Genomic DNA, 16,616 nt, shown 5'->3' with positions numbered 1-16,616 from the left:
GGGTATTCGCCTCTAAACATCACATCAAAAAGGAATTTGAAAGTTTTCATTGCGTAGGTCTTATCTTTCTTTTTGACGTAGGCTCCACATCTTTTTTGACATTTCTGGTATCATTACACCAGCTTTTTGATGCCATCCATGTAGAAGCTCTAGCCTTAGCTCCGAAACCAGTCATTGACAGCGATCTGTACCTCTGAATCGGTTGGCAATCGCTTTTCATTGTGGAAGTTTTTCCGCTCGGGAACAGATGAAAGTCACATAAGGCTAAATTAAGAGAGTATGGAGGATTGGGGGAAAATTTCCCGACGCAAAGCAATTGATTTGGAAGTGCAGATCGCTGTCAATTACATGGTTTCGGAGCCAAGGTGAGAGCTTCTACGCAGAAGGCATCAAAAAGCTGGTGTAATGATACCAAAAATGTCAAAAAAGATGTGGAGCCTACATCAAAAAGAAAGGTAAGACCTACTCAATGAAAACTATTAAATTCCTTTTTGATGTGATGTTTAGAGGCAAATACCCGAGTCTGAAATGATCGACTCTCTGCGCATCCTGACCTGAGAGATGAGCACGAGGCGACAGGAGGTTGTCTTAATAAAATTAACTTTCCTCGCGAACCCCATGACCGATTTTCAAAAACTTGGATTTGTTTTAAAGCTTGAGTGCGCCTAATATGTGCCTTTTTACCGATTTAATTAATCTCTTTTTCTTCGGAAGATACAAGGTAGGGAAACTTACGTTTTGGATGACCCTCATACTTTGAAAAGGTCAATGTTGTTGACTTATATGACGAAGAGAATTAACTTTCCAAATTTCAGTAAGTTTTCTCGTTAACTTTTTTCAACAAACGGGTTTTCTTCTCTTTTAGCTTCTCTCATTTTCTTTCTTACTGGAAAAAACTCTGCCGGAAAAACGCCAGGATCAACTTTTACACATCAACTTTGAAGAGATACAACTTTGACAATTTTCAAGTTAGAGACCTGCACTTAGTCTCATTTTCAAGCTACGGATTCAATTTAGAGGCTTGTTTAAACCGCAAGTCGATAGCTCTTTCCGTTTTCTCAAAACAGGGCAGTGTGCAGTACTTTGGAGACACCCTTCATATTTTTGTGTGAAGGCGATGTTGTGCTGTCTCTTATAGTTTGCACCTACAGATGCTGGTGTCAAGGAGATTTTCTTGAAAAGGTAGAGGATCTGTCAATTATTCAAGTGTCTCCGTTTTCCTCGTTGGCATGAGATACGCCGAGGGAGCTAGAGCTGCCGGCATCTCCACGCCACGCTGCGCCTCGTCGCACAGTTTACATTGGAAATGACGCAGCCCAAATGGAAAACTAAATTCGTTGATAGTACATAATTATTGTATGTCATGAAAATTTCAGGCATATATAGAGGGTGACGGGGTGAGAAGGTTGAGATACTCGACGGTGCAGCAACCGGCGCGGCAGCGCGGTCTAGAGCCGTACTTATGCGTGTACAGTGAGGAAGCGTGCTATGACGCTCCTACGCGGCGGCCATTTTGAGGGTTAAGGAGTGCCTAGAGAAGAGAAAGCATAAGAAACTTTTATGCAGACTTTAATAAGGAGCATTTTTCCACGATACGCAACTCGCCATCTCCAACCGTTCTTGAGATATTGCCGGAAAATCGATTTTTTAGTCTTTTTGGGTGACAGGAGTTGAAGGAGGGGGGGACTAGGGGGCTAAGCACAAGGGATATAAATGGGGGCTTTTAACCTGTGCCTCTCTAGATCAGAACAAGCAACTTTATCCAAAAATCGCTTGCAAGTGAATTTTTCCCCCTAATCCAGGATATTTGATCTAATTTGACTGGACTAGAATATCACTGGAGACTAAACAGAATGACCAACCTTCCCTTTCATTCGCTTGCCACCGTGATTGGTTGCTGACGAGGTGTTGGAGCTTTTTTATGGTTTGCTTTTAAGGGAAAATCTGACTCTCATCTGTACTTGAATTTGGAGACTGATTTTTTTAAGGAAGATGAGAATAGAGCATAGGCGAACAAAGAACGGAGGGCGCCTAGTAAAAATTAGTAGCAGAAATTTTGTCACACCATTACTGCCGAAGTTAATATGCTTTTGCCACTTCTTCACGACAGAATTTCTGGCAATTTCCAGGTGGGTTGAGAGGATACAATTTTAAACTCTAGATTCTTCACTTAAAGTGGCAGTAACTTATTCTGGTAGGAGTAATATGAAGTGTTCTATTCCAAGATTAAAATTAATAGAGGAATTAATTTCGAACCTGAATCTTTTGATTGATAAACAACTCTTCCACGACCCGACGATCTCTTTCAATGAGACCAGCATGATGCAGACCAATCCCAAAAGCCAGGGTCAATTTAAGGTTTGAATCCTTGATGGTTTCAACAATCTGATCCATTTCCTAGATAAATGAAGAGGAAAAAATAATATGTTTACTGTGCATTAAAGAAATCGAATTAGACGGAAAAACATGGAAAAATAATCGAGAATACATGAATGCATACGTGCGTACCTCCGTTGTGTGTTAGTGTTGTTTTAGTTCATCTATGAAAAAATCCGATCAAATCACTTGATTTTGTACACTCTCAGCTTTGGTTCAAAACCTTGTGTTTTAAAATCTGAGTATAAAGATGCTGAGGGGGCTCATTTCTCTATTCCTTTGCCACCCTTTTCATCATCAGGTCTCGATGCAAAACAACTGTGCCTAGAAAATTGAGAAGGAATAGGCATTTGGGCAATAGAGAGAGGGTTTGTTGTTAAACATGTATGCAAAAATTTTGACAGGAAAAAATTACTTTTTGATTTCATCTCCATCAAGTCTTAAATATACTTACATAGGGTGTCCCAAAAGTATCGGGACTGGTTCTGTAACTTTGAAAGTACGATAGATACAGACATGATCTTGGTCTCATTTTAAAGATCAACTCAATACCTATCGATAAGACCAAGATCAGCTCAATCGGATAAAAATTGACTGAGTTATGGCAATTTAAAATCAGTGAGGAAAGTTTACCCCTACAGTTTATAAGGAAGATTCTTCATCGCCGTAAATCGAAAAATCGGCCTGTAAAGTGAAGCTTATTGTGTTTTTTGATTTTCGAGGTGTCATTTATCAACATTTTGTACCATCAAACACAACAGTTGACAGTGCGTATTGTTGCAAAGTTCTAAAGGAGTTAAGAATGCACATCTCCCGGAAACGGCCAGACTTGAAAGCTTCATGGATACTTCATCAAGACAATACGCGGCCTCACACATCCAGCTTAACACGTAAATTTATGAGTAAAAATGGAGTTGAAACCATCCCTCATCCCCCTTATAGCCCTGACTTGGCTCCATGTGATTTTTGGATGTTTCCTACGCTAAAAAAGGAGCTTCGCGGACAAAGATTCGAATCGAAGACCGAAATCCAGAATGCAGTTCAGAACTTTTTCAACGCCATCCCAGAGGAAAAATGCAGGAAAACAATGTTGGATAAGTGGCAAGAGCGCATGAAAAAGTGCATCCGGTTTGATGGACAGTACTTTGAAAAGCAAAAGGAAGTTATGGAAGATTCAGAGGAAAGCGGATACGAATATTAATTTTTTGAATCCTGGTAAGCGAAAAATCTTCCTAAAAAACCGTGGGGGTAAACTTTCCTCACTGATTTCAAATTGCCATAACTCGGTCAATTTTTATCTGATTGAGCTGATCTTGGTTTTAATCGATAGGTATTGAGTTGATCTTTAAAATGAAACCAAGATTATGTCTGTACCTATCTTACTTTCGAAGTTACAGAAGCAGTCCCGGTACTTTTGGGACACCCTATGTATAAGTATTGATATATCAAGTTGTGCAGCAGGTTTGCCAATTCCCTCTTGTAAAACTAAGATTGGTGATTGCTGAGGGTATTCAAGATGAAATTTTGAACCTCCTTGTCATCACATATGTAATCAATAAAGTGCCTCTTCTATTTTAAAGACATATGGTAAAAAGCAGTCACAATGCCTGTAATACGAGGGGGGGGGGGGATAGATATAATACAGAACTTGAGTTACTTAAGAAGCCTCAAGTTTTAGCAAAGAAAATTCAAAATTCAACAGAACCCTTTGTTTTACCCTGGCATTACTTTCTGAATTTTCCTCCATATATTTAAGTGCTGTTTTATGTCAGCACTTAAATATTAATAACTGTATTACTTTATGTATATATCATTCTACCTCTCCTTCTCTATTGCTAATGATTAATACCTATATATATTATTCTACCCCTCCTTCTCTATTGCTAATGGTTGATATGTATCTTTCTTTTATTTATAGATTTAATATATTTAAGTGCTGTTTAGTACTATGATCACAAGGGTGCAAACAAGAAATTCATTTACCTCTTCCGTTGTGTGCATCCACTGTTTGGGGTTGTCTTCACTTGCAAGAAAAGCTATGAGATCTAGTGCAGTCAGTCTTGTTTGACGTCGTGACGCTACAAATATGAGGACAGGCTGAGCTGGTGAATGATAGCGAATGGCTCGGAATGCTGGTTTATTCATTGTGAACATTCTTGGACAATAGTGTTTTCCTGGAAAGCCTGTGATGTGTACCTCTAAAGGAACAGGTCGAACGGAAGGACGGAAATTGTAGAGACCCATCTACGAAAAATAGGAAATATAATAATATGAACAGATAGCCCAAACAAATAAAGGGACAAAAATTGGTGGACTCGAGTTTAAGTGAAAAAAAATTTGAGAACAACTGTTTTACTTAATTTACCTTAATAACCAAATAATATTATATAATCTAATAACCTGAAAATTATGGGTATACGTCAAGAAAGTGGCTCTAAACCGATCAGCTAGGTTTTCCGATAGACAACTATATAACGCCACATTTAACCCTCTTTAAAAAGTTCAAAATATCAATTTCAGGTATCAAAATTTTTGGAAATATTATGCTCAAAACGTTTATTACCATCATTAAATCATATTCTCAGTTTCCAACCTTCAAAAAGCCGAAAATCGTTGAAATTCTGAAATTCCTAAAGAAACCATTTTTAAATAAGTTAAAAACATCTATATGCAGATTCAACGCTGGAATTAAATTTTCTCTTCATTACAGTAAAATGAACGACATTGACCTGAGTCTAGTCAGACTAACTGCAATAAAAAAAAAAAAATATTATTATTCATGGGTAAGGGGGTTGGTGTTGACAAAAAGAAATTTGACTTGTATGATTAAAAACTGGGCTGTGGCCACGTATTCTAATTGGCGGGCTCATTTATATATGTATTCAAAAATTTCAAAACATTCAGTAATGAAATTCATCAAATAAATTAAAACTAATATAAAAGGTAAGGTGTAAGGGATTCAGAAGTTAAGCACATTTAAAAATAGTGTAACGTGAAGCACCAAACACCCAGTCACTGCTCTGGAGCAGAGCCGTATTTACATATGGGGCACTGGGGCACTTGCCCATAGCGGCAAATTTTGAGGGGCGGCAAATTTTGGCACTGGATTAATTGAAAGTTAAAGCGAGAAAAAAGGAAAAAATGGAGACAGTGACGGAGCGAAGTGAAAATATGAGCGGCAAAATGTATGAAGGAAGAAAGTTGACGCTTGACGGGAGCGGCAAAGCTGCCGCCCCTTAGGTCCGGCCTTGAGCGCTACGATGATCGTTCGTTGGAGTGATACTAAACAACACGGCAATTTTAAACATCGAGGCAGACTTGATCATCAATTTAGACGTTGATGCTCTGGTTGACAGCTTTGCTAAACTGAAAACCCGGAGAAAAACTGTTTAACATGATCTTCCGAAAATACATTGAAACTAATACATTGAACTACACTAGCTTCAACTTTGTCTCCACATTTTATTTTTGTCTCATCCATCCATTCCATTTTACATATTCGCGGCGCATTTTGAAGCAGCTACGCGCACGCGCCCAGGCGGCGCACGAGGGGGGGGGGGCAAGATGAGATGGCGTGGGAAGTTTGGAGTGCGGAGAGGGGGAGGGGGAGGAGGGGATACTGTTGACAATATAGTGGCGAGATATTGCAGACCCAGGGGCGGCAAAATGTAGCTTGCCCAGGGGCGGCAAAAAGCTAAATCCGGCCCTGCTCTGGAGCCATCTGATGATATCACAGGTGTGTAGGATTACAGCTTTTTGACTAGAAGTGTGCATGTTTTCAAAGAAGAAAAAATGCTTCAGACGTTTCAAGAAAGAATGAGAAAGGATATCCACAACTGAAATTATAAACGGTATTTTAATTGTTTCTTTAGGATTCCACAGTCGGTTTACTTCAGGTGCCAAGAGTTGCCAACTTTTTCATCCTCTCACAATTTTTAACATACAGGGTGTTCCTAAGTCCAGCCCCCCCCCCCTCTCTAACTTATGAACGGTTCGAGATAGAGGAATGAAACTTTGGTAATGTTCCTATCTCAAAGGGGACCATCTTTTGGGGTGAACAAAATTTTGGCCCCTCCCCCCCCTGTCTTGTGATACCACATTCGAAAGAGCATAAAAAACTAAGAATTTTGGCGGAAACCGCAGATCAATATCTTAATTTTTTACCGAGTTATGATAGGTCAAAGGTCAAAGACATATTTTCAAAAAATTATAACTCCGGTTCAAATTATCGTAAAAACAAATAAAACGGGAAAATTTACCAAATCGTGTTTGCTTGTAAGTAAAAATTGCAGAAATCACTTCGAAATAATTTTCAGGGGGGAGGGGTAGGGTGCGTCAAAAAAAAATGAAAGTCTAAAATGTTCCGCTCCCCAGGCGGCAATCAATGACGTTTGGTAAAAAAAACATGTTTGCCAAAATTTGAGCCAATTTCAACCATTTTAAAGGGTGCCAAAGGTCGATTTTGTAATGAAATTATGATATTTAGGTTTAGACCTCGGTTTCGTACAAAAAAACTCGATTTTACGCTGAAATCGTGCGTTTACGAGAAAAATGCCAAAGAACTCAAGTTGTAGAAGATGAAATTTTACTCTCGGAAGACGTCTTTGTAAACGATGAAAATCAAGTTGAACTAGAAAAACTCACCTCGGTATTTATTTTTTTGGCCCTCAGAATTACCGAGGTCTTACAAAGTAGAGGTTTAAAAGACTCATTTTTCACGAAAATAAGTCGAAAGAGGGTATAAATTAACTGAAGGCAAGTTTTGAGGATACAAATGTCGTCAGAACTTCCTCAGTTTTAAAAAAAGTTCCAACTATTTTGCAAGATCCTCCAAAATGTGTACGGTCCGAGGAGCAGGATCGTGCTATAATAGTAAGGGAGAAGTGCGGTTTGACCGGGAAAAATTGCGTAAAAAACTTCTCCTAGGTAATCGTCATCAGTAAGTCCCTCTGAATAACTTCCTAAAAGTTAAAAATGGTCCGACCCCGGAACACCCCTCAAAGTACTTAAAATCGAAAATGGCGGCCGTAATAAGGGGGTCCAGGAAATCGGTATTTTAAAATGCTCGTTCCGTCTCATGTGAGGTATCATTTCCTATGTAATTTTGGTCGTAGATTTCATAAAGGAACTCTTCAAGGCCTCCCAGTCAAAGGGGGCGCTCCAAATCATAATGGCGGCCGAATGTGAAAGGCAGGAGGTTGCATTTTTTCAAATATTCACTGAAGGAACAATCCAAGCGGGAGGGGTGTAGACGTGAAGACCCTTTAAAGTTCTCATAACCTGAAGTTACATTTTGATGTCACATGTGTTTTGAGAAGAAAAGAGCCTCCCAAAATAAAGGCTGATTTTTGCCCCTTTTTTGGTATTTGATTCGACCATAAGGACCAAGGTTTAAATGGAAGCTTAAAATTACAGAAAACTCAGGAAAAAATTTCAAGATGAGTATAGGGACTGTTTTCGAGTTACGGGTGGGGGGGCAAAGGAGTCAAAATCTGGCCTCATTTTCCCCTGTTTTCTTGTTGAATTGATGTGTCTACAGGGTTGTTGTTGTTTACATTTGGTAAACACACCGACTCCCACATATTTTTTCTTGTAAAGTCGATTTTCAACGTTGGCGAGTCGATGTATTCATCGCTTACATCAAATTTTGGCGATTTTTGAGGAAAATCGACTATATTTTGGTACTGAAATTGGTTATTCACCATCCGAGATCAAAGAAATGAACCCGATGCGATTGAAGCACACTGATTTCTACGTATTTTCACACGTGTAATCGATTTTTAACGTTAACGATTCAATATATCGATTGGTTCGATCAATTTCTAGCGATTTTCTAAGGAAAATCGATGAATTTTCACAATTGAAATTGGAGAAATCCACCACACATAACTGAAGCACATCGAGCCCTTCGCGATTATTCTCCTAAAATCAATTTTCGAGGTCAATGAATTGATATATTGATCGGTCGTATTGATTTCTTCCAATTTTTATGGAAAGTCGATGATTTTAATCGGGAATGGAATGGCTTCCTCTCGGTCCAAGGTCTGAGAAGTGTATCCGAGATCAAAGAAATGAACTATGCTACTGTGTTAAGGCCTAGATACACACGGCGATTAATCGCCGCGATTGCAATCGCGGCGTTTAAACGCAGGTGTATTCGGTCAATCGCCGCGACGGGTGAGTGAAATTCTCGGAATTTCTCCAATCGCCGCAATTGAATTCAAAGTAGGATTCAATCCTACTTTTTGGGCGAGTAGATGCATTTGTTGAGTCCTGTTTATTCTTGATGGATGCGAAATCCACCAGTACATGTGGTCTACATGTGTTTTTGTTTACGTTCTTCTGTCTTCGTGGTTCTCGCACAGAGTTGCTATAAGAAATTTCATCGAATGAAATTTCGTGAAATTTCTTTTTTCCCCATGAAATTTCTTTCGACCGACAAAATGTCAAAAATGCTTGTTTTTTCAAACAGAATTTGTTTTTATTTTTAAAGAGAATAGTATTCGTCAATTAGACCAATTGGAGCTACTTATTTATCGAATATTTCCTATTTAAAAAAAGAAATACGTTAGCGAAGGAAACTGTTAGTTTCTGAAAAATCATTTAAATTGTTTCAAGGATAGTTTAAGATCCCTCCCTCGCTTTTGTACCAAAAAAGGATAGACTATTAGGGGGAACTAGGATTCTTTATAGTTGAGAACTTTGTTATGTTCCAAATATGAAAGCTAACGTCTTACTTTATCCATAAAATTTATTTTGGTGTTCAACCGGTACGGCTGTGTGTTTAACCAAGATTTGAGAAAAAAATTCAAAATTATGTTTTTGCTGTTTTACTCAACTTTCTGGGCATTTCTAAAGTTCCCTTTCACAGTTTACCACGTGTGTATAAAGGGAATTAAGGAGATTCATAAGTTTCTAGGGTTTAATCCTGCATTCTGAGTGTTATATGAAATTTCTGGAAATTTCTGGAAATTTCCTCATGAAATTTCTTTTTATAATTTTTCATTTTTGTAAAGATGTAGCAATTTCTATTGCTCTCAGGAAGAAAATTAAGAATATCAGAGATACCATATGCTGCAGAAGTAAGGGAAGTCAAGAAAGGTTGTAATAACATAAACAATCAGCGCTGATCGCGGCGATTAATCGCTAGGTGTATACGTAATCGCACTGATGGTCTCTGTTGATTGTATTGCGTTGAGCCATGCGACCCGAACCAACCCAATCGCGGCGATTAATCGTCGTGTGTATCTAGGCCTTTAAGGAAGAACGCTGTATGAGCTTTCAGGCGTTGCCAAAATTCCTTCGATAAAAAACGAATTTACTTGAAAAATTCTCATGATTTTTCTTTAAATTTTTTAGACAATTTTGTTTCCAATTTAATCGTAAATATCGAAATATTTCAAGAAAAAATAAGCGTAACTTTCCACAAAAATACATGTTTTATTCGGAGACATTTGGCAACTCTCGATGTTCATACAGCGTTTTTCCTTCGCACCGCAATATGCTTCTAATGGGCTAATGGTAATTTTTGTTTGGGGACTCTAGTTAAGTTTTGGAGTGATTTAGAACAATCGAGAAGTTTGTGTTAATTTGTCCAAGGTTGGGCCCTTTTTTTGGCTAGATTGACTGGACTAAGAAAACAATGCGTACGTAAGTTCAATTTGCTGGAAAATATGTAAGTTGCTTTAACTTGACTGTGCTTTAGGACTAAGAGAATAATATTGAAAATCTGTTATGTGAGAGGTTTTCTATTCTTCATTTAGAAAGAAATCATTAAACAAGTCAAATCAAGATGCATCTCTGCTTTTGTGCCTTCATCTCGAAGTTTTCAAAGATAAATGTTATTCCCCTTCTTCCGCGTAATTCCAGCCAATCACACGTGCATCGACCCCACTTGTCCCTTGATGGACTCATTTAGTCTTACGTCACAGCCAACACTGATTCTTTCGACTACGGTCTCGGGTTCTAAACAATTGGCTGTCCTTGTCGCACTGATGGCGTTTTTCCGTAAAAAACGACTTTCAAATTTCAAAACGAATTTTCGACCTTTTAAACGCCGCGAACCACGAACATTTTTCCTGAAATCGACTCTAGAGCATCAAAATAGGGGGGGTCCAACCTTTTAAACGCCTCAAATCGGCAAATTTCACCTGAGTTAGCGCAATTGAAAACAGGTCAAAATCATCAGTCTGTCTCTCTCTACGGCTGTTTAGCTGTTTACGGACAAGATTGAGGTTAGAATCATCTTGAATTTTTGCATTTTTCTCGTTGAATCTCATGATTTTCCCTCTTGACAAGTAAAATTTATCAAGGAAAGTTAGTTTCCAGTACCACCGAAATATTTTTACACGCTTATGGATCGAAAGAGTCTTAATTAGTGATGTGTATAGCTTCATGGTAAAGCGTTACCATATTACATACCTACAGCATTTTTTCGATTAGCGCTTAGTCTAGCTTTAATGCGATGATTGTTGTCAAGTTTTTCCCCTCTACTGGGGGGTCGATATCTCGCGAACGGGGCGACGGATGGGAAAACCCTTAAAATTAGTTTCTTAGAATGATGTAAAGACCCTGTGTATCATTTTTCAGCCAAATCGGAGGGGGTCGGGTTCCGAGCCTGGCACAGTTGACGTGGAATGACCCATTTACTATTTTTATTATTATTATTATTATTTTATATGCGAAGTTATCTCCAGCTTTGCTGGGTAGTTGGGCTCTCTTCACGTGAGCAAACAATGCTCATTGGTAGAGAGAGTATAGTGGGTTGAGGCCGGTGTTAACTTGGCTATGAATGGCCAATTTACAGCCGACGATAAGGTTTGCAGTAACCGGGGTGAGAGCTGTGTCCTAAGACGCCCACCCAGAGGTTGCTTCTCGTCGATGATGGTGGGGTAGGGGTTTAGGTTGTGGGGGAACAAATGAGTATGGATTCTTTGGTTAAGGTTTTCAACTTAAGACTTTCCTCAGTATCCTAGCAGTTCCGAGGATTGCTGCTTTCTGAGCTGTGACAAGAGAGTGCTTCCCAGGGATTTCTTCCTTAAATTTCTTCCATTCTTTCGAGACTGCTCCCGTCGCGCCGATTACGAAGGGTATGACTTTCGTGTCCGTTTTCCACATTCTACTTATCTCGATTTCTAAGTCTTTATACTTGAGTCTTTTTTCGGCTTCCTTCAATGATATGTTCCTATCCGCTGGGATTGACACGTCGATAAGCAAGCAAGTTTGCCCCCTTTTTCGCAGTATGATGTCAGGCCTGTTGTTCGGAACCGTCCTATCAGTTCTGACAGGGACATTCCATATGATAGTTGTTTGTCCATCATCCGTTGCTGTGATAGCTTTTGGCTTGTGCTCGTACCAGTTTGTTTCGACTGCTATATTGTACTCTTTGCACAGGTTATGATGGAGATGGGTGCACACTCTGTCATGCCGTTCTATGTAGTCCTTTTTGGCAAGGATCGGGCACGCCGATATTATGTGATCTATAGTTTCCTCGTGCTGATGGCAAATTCTGCACTTACTGTCTCGGGCTCTGCCGTGTATTTTCCGATCTCGGTACCTAGTGTTAAGAGCCTGGTCTTGGGCTGCTGCAATTAGGCTTTCGGTTTCTCCTTTTAATGCTCCTTTGCTCAGCCACATGGTTGAAAGAGTGCTTTCGACTCTGTCTTCTTCCAGTAAGCGAGGGTACTGACCGTGCATGTTCTTTTCGGTCCATTTTGATCTTAAGGTTTCGGCTATTTTCTTCTTGATTGTTTGGTTCCTGCTTTTAACTGGTGTTTGTTCAAAGTTTTGTTCTAACTCAGTTTCAAACTTGTCAGCTTTTTTGGTAATCGAGTGTAGCGTGTTCAGCTGGGTGTCCGCCTCGTGTACCGATTTAAGAAACAGATCTTCATTTCTCTTCTTTCTCAGGTAGTATTTCGTACTGATAATGGTGGACTTGTACGCTGCTTCTATCTGTCTCAACCCTCTTCCTCCCAGTTTTCTGCTGACGTAGAGTCGGTGAACATCCGCGGATGGGTGGTGCATTTTGTACATTGTTAGGTATTTTCTTGTTTTGACGTCCAGAGCTCGGATTTCTGTCATCTTCCAGTCTAGGATTGCAAATCCGTACTGAAGCACGGGAACTGCAAGTGCTCCGATGGCCGAAATCTTATTTTTTGCTGACAGCTCTGTCTTTAATACTGCCCTAACTCTTCGGATGTATTCTTTCTTGACCTTCTCTTTGACTGTTGTATTTTGCACTCCTGAATTCTCTTCCATGCCCAGGTACTTGTAAGTTTCACCAGGATCTAGTTGTCTGATGCTGGTTTCATTGTCGATGGTTACATTTTCACCTTTAAAAAACTTTCCTTTCTTGAAAGTCACTTTGGCGCACTTATCCAGGCCGAATTTCATTCCGATATCGTCACTAAATTCTTTTACTGTTTTGAGCTGTTGTTGAAGCTTTGTTTCATTGCTACTGAAGAGTTTCAAGTCGTCCATGTAAAGAAGGTGTGTCAGTTGTTTGTAACCATCCTCAAGGTCGTATCCGTTCTGTTGTTCGTTCAGCTTCTTCGATAGGGGTATTAGTCCTATGCAAAACAGAAGGGGCGAGAATGCGTCTCCTTGATAGATTCCACGCCTGATTTTGATTTCCGAAGTTACGATTTGGCCCGCGTTTCCGTTCAGTTGGATGACAGTTGCCCAGTGTTTCATCATGTTCTTACACGCGTTGACTAGATTTGGGTGGACTCTCATTATCTCCAGTGCTCGTATGATCCAGCTATGTGGCATGCTGTCGAAGGCTTTTTGGTAGTCTAGCCATGCTACGGATAGATTTTTCTTCCTCCTTTTGCAGTCTTCAATGGCAGTCTTGGATATAAGGAGTTGATCTAAGCATCCATTTGCTCCTTTTCGGTACCCTTTCTGCTCTGTTGGGAGGAGTTCAGCACTTTCTAAATACTTGTAAGTTTTGCCAGCCATTAAAGCGGTGTATATCTTGTACATAATGTTAAGACAAGTGATCGGGCGGAAGTTCTTTGGGTTCGCTGTTTCTTTGTTTTTCGGTATCAGGTACGTGCACCCTTTAGCTAACCAAGGTGGGAACTCTTCTCCCCCTAGTAGTTTTATGTATTCTGTTGTTAGATACTTGTGGATGGGGTGCATTTTTTTGTACCAGAAGCTCTGTATCTTGTCTGGGCCGGGTGCTTTTCAATTCGCAAGATTCTTTAAGACATTCGCTACTTCTGCCTCATTTAGGGGAGTCCATTCCATCTGATGTTCGACGTTTAGATCCTTAATCCAGTCCGCTTCGGTGTTATGCTCTGTGGGAGTTTCGTAAATTCCTTTCCAGAACTCCTCTATTTCTTGTTTCTTAGGGGTTGCACCAGTTTCTGCTCCGTCCCCTTTGATTTTTCTGTAGTAGCTCTTACAGTTAGTTACAAACATCCTGTTTTCCCTATAATTCTTATTATTATTATTATTATTATTATTATTATTATTATTATTATTATTGTTGTTGTTGTTATTGTTATTATTGTTATAATTGTTATTGTTGTTATTGGTATAATTGTTATTGTTATTATTATTATTGTTATTGTTATTATTGTTATTGTTATTATTGTTATTGTTATTATTGTTATTATATTGTAAAACCCATTGGTGTCTATTTCATACGGCGTATGAAGCTACCTATGGTCATTTATCCACCACGAAGCCAATTTTGGCCGCCGTATTGAATTTTGGGGCCTCTCCTTAGACTAGATGACCGTTTCAATGTGGACTTCGAGTTCTACGACCAAAATTACCTATGAATAGACATCCCACTCGAGGTATTGAGCAATTGCGAAATTTATTGACCCCCGGCGGCCATTTTGGGGGGCAACCTGAGCCTCCTTGAAGGGTCTAGCACAATTTCTGACCTCAAATTTGTTATTCCCGACCCAGAAAACCTATCTGCAGATATGTCATAAAGTATATACAGCCATCTACGGCCATTTTCCCGCCAAGGGGCCCATTTTGGCCGCCATCTTGGAATTGAGGCCCCCCCTTAGGCCGGAGGTTTTTTGAATATGAAATTACATATGAACGACTAAAATTACATATGAATCGACACCTCAGTCGACTCTGTGGGAAAATTTATAATTTTTCAACCCCCCAGCGCCCTTTTTTGGCGCCATCTTGAATGGGGGGCGCCGGATTGATTTTTGAACTTGTCACCATCGAAAATCTGATTCTACGTATCCGGACGAAGAGATTGATGTTTAAAACACACTCTTTTCACAATACTGCAGACAAATGTACACGAGCAACTGTACTATTAACCCGGTTATGACCCCCCTCACCTACCCCTCCGCCTCAACCCCCTCCCCACCCCTCCACCCCAAACCCTTATTAGCCATATAAGAGCCACCAAACCAATTCTGAAAGCAAGAATTTTTTTTTTTTTTTTTTTTTTTTTTTTTTTTTTTTTTTATAGGCTGGGAAAATCTTTTGAGGACTTCATCTTAGGCAGCTAGGAACCCAAGATGGGTGTGTGGGATTTCCACCCACTAAAAACCCCTCCGCTTTGGCTGAGCGAATTGAAAAAAAAAAGCACTGAATGAATGTTGTCTGGAATCCCTGGTAAAAATTGACAGTAGGATCTGTGTTCCAAAATATTGTAGACCTTCAGACGGCTGTAAGTTTTCCTATAGCTTCTGTAGCCAACTATGCAATTTCTTGTAGCCTTTTATAGCCCGTGGCAAAAACGCTACAGCCAGGCGATATACTATATAGCCCGGTGACAGGAACCATAGCCTGGCTGTATGATTGTTTATCGCTTCATGTAGCCCGGCTGTATAATTTTTTATTGCTTCGTGTAGCCGGGCTGTGTGATTTTCTTCACTCTCTATAGCCAGTTATAAAATTTTCTATCGCCTTCTATATTCGGCTTTAAAAATTCCTGTGGTTTTTTGAATAATGCAGCTCCTATTGATAATTTTTACCAGGGATAGCTTTTTCTCTGTAACATTTTCCATAAATCCGCTCCAACTCGGTAAATTCGGTTTTTTAATCAAAAGTCCATATATCCACAACAAATCCAGCGTTAGGATTTCATAACAATCAGGAAATTTATTAATAGTCTGCAAATCAAGAATTCTGATGTCTTTCATTCCATCGTGGCGATCCTTTTCAAAAATTTCAACGGGTGTTACTCCAAAGGCCCGAGCTATTTTGCCGGCGGTTTTGAGATAAATTACGAAGTATTACTTGATCAGGGTGGACTGATGATTGTGGTGTGATACGCATTACGCCGCCCATAGCATGGAAGGTGTTCATTTCATCAAGTATCTGACTATTGAAATCCGCATTATCGAATATAAACTGAAAGAAAGCGTCAAAATTGATTTTTAAGGGTCCATGCAGAATAGCAGCGGTTTCAAAATTCAAAATGTCATGGTACAGTGCACGTAGGCGAGAAAATTCAATACAGTAATCAATTTTTTCGATCCGAATTTTTTGCACACATACGCTGTAACTCCGATTTGGATGGGTGAATTATATGACCGAGGTCTGACTGCTGAAATTGCAGAGTGAGAAATCGCGTTGACTTTTTTTGGAACTTCGATTTACTCTTTACTTTTTTGTTATTTAGAATAACAGTATCAAGTAGGAGCTTCAGAGACTCTAAAATGTCTGATTCTGCGTTCTTAAAAAAATAACCAAACCAATCAGTGATATCTTTTCACGGTTTTGGTGATAAGATTCTCAATAAAGCTTGGTGAAATCAGGCTTTAAGTAATAAAAACGCTGAAAGGCTACGTATCGTGGAAACTGCTGCAAAAATAAATCTCGAGGATATCGGAACGAAGGTTTACGACACAGACAACTATCCTGCATCTGATGATTTTTTTAAGAACGCAGAATCAGACATTCCAGACTCTCTGAAGCTCCTACTTCATACTATTATTCTAAATAACAAAAAAGTTAAGAGCAAACCGAAGTTCCAAAAAAAAGTCAACGCGATTTCTCACTCTGTAATTTCAGCAGTCAGTATAATACCGAATTTACCGGGTTGGAGCGGATTTACGGAAAATGTTACTGAGAAACAGCTATTCAAGACACATTCATTCAGTGCGTTTTTTTTCAATTCGCTCACCCAAAGCGGAGGGTTTTTTAGTGGGTGGAAATCCCAAACACCCATCTTGAGTTCCTAGCTGCCTAAGATGAAGTCTTTAAAAGATTTTCCCAGCCTACTAAAAGAAAAAAAAAAAAAATTCTTG

The 16,616-nt window shown here is 39.4% G+C and overlaps 1 protein-coding gene across 8 annotated transcripts in view; it reads right to left on the bottom strand.

Annotated features, from left to right (window-relative positions):
• obe (activating signal cointegrator 1 complex subunit obelus) overlaps window positions 1-16,616 on the bottom strand; it is a 376,654-nt gene that overhangs the window by 100,137 nt on the left and 259,901 nt on the right. For 7 of the 8 annotated variants that reach the window (XR_011899335.1, XR_011899334.1, XR_011899333.1 and 4 more), the window contains 3 exons: window positions 15,604-15,717; window positions 4,360-4,620; window positions 2,257-2,397 (listed from right to left, as the gene is read on the bottom strand). Coding sequence is in view for 5 of the 8 variants with exons in the window: in XM_072297278.1 (XP_072153379.1) it covers window positions 2,257-2,397; window positions 4,360-4,620; window positions 15,604-15,717 (516 nt within the window). In the remaining 3 variants the exon portion in view is untranslated. The remainder of the gene's footprint in view (window positions 1-2,256; window positions 2,398-4,359; window positions 4,621-15,603; window positions 15,718-16,616) is intronic. The other variant, XM_072297276.1, reaches the window with a different exon arrangement.

The sequence above is a fragment of the Bemisia tabaci genome, chromosome 2 (assembly GCF_918797505.1).
Source record: "Bemisia tabaci chromosome 2, PGI_BMITA_v3".
NCBI lineage: Eukaryota > Metazoa > Arthropoda > Insecta > Hemiptera > Aleyrodidae > Bemisia > Bemisia tabaci.
The sequence above is the reverse complement of the archived record's forward strand: the minus strand, read 5'-3'. Positions and strand labels throughout refer to the sequence as shown.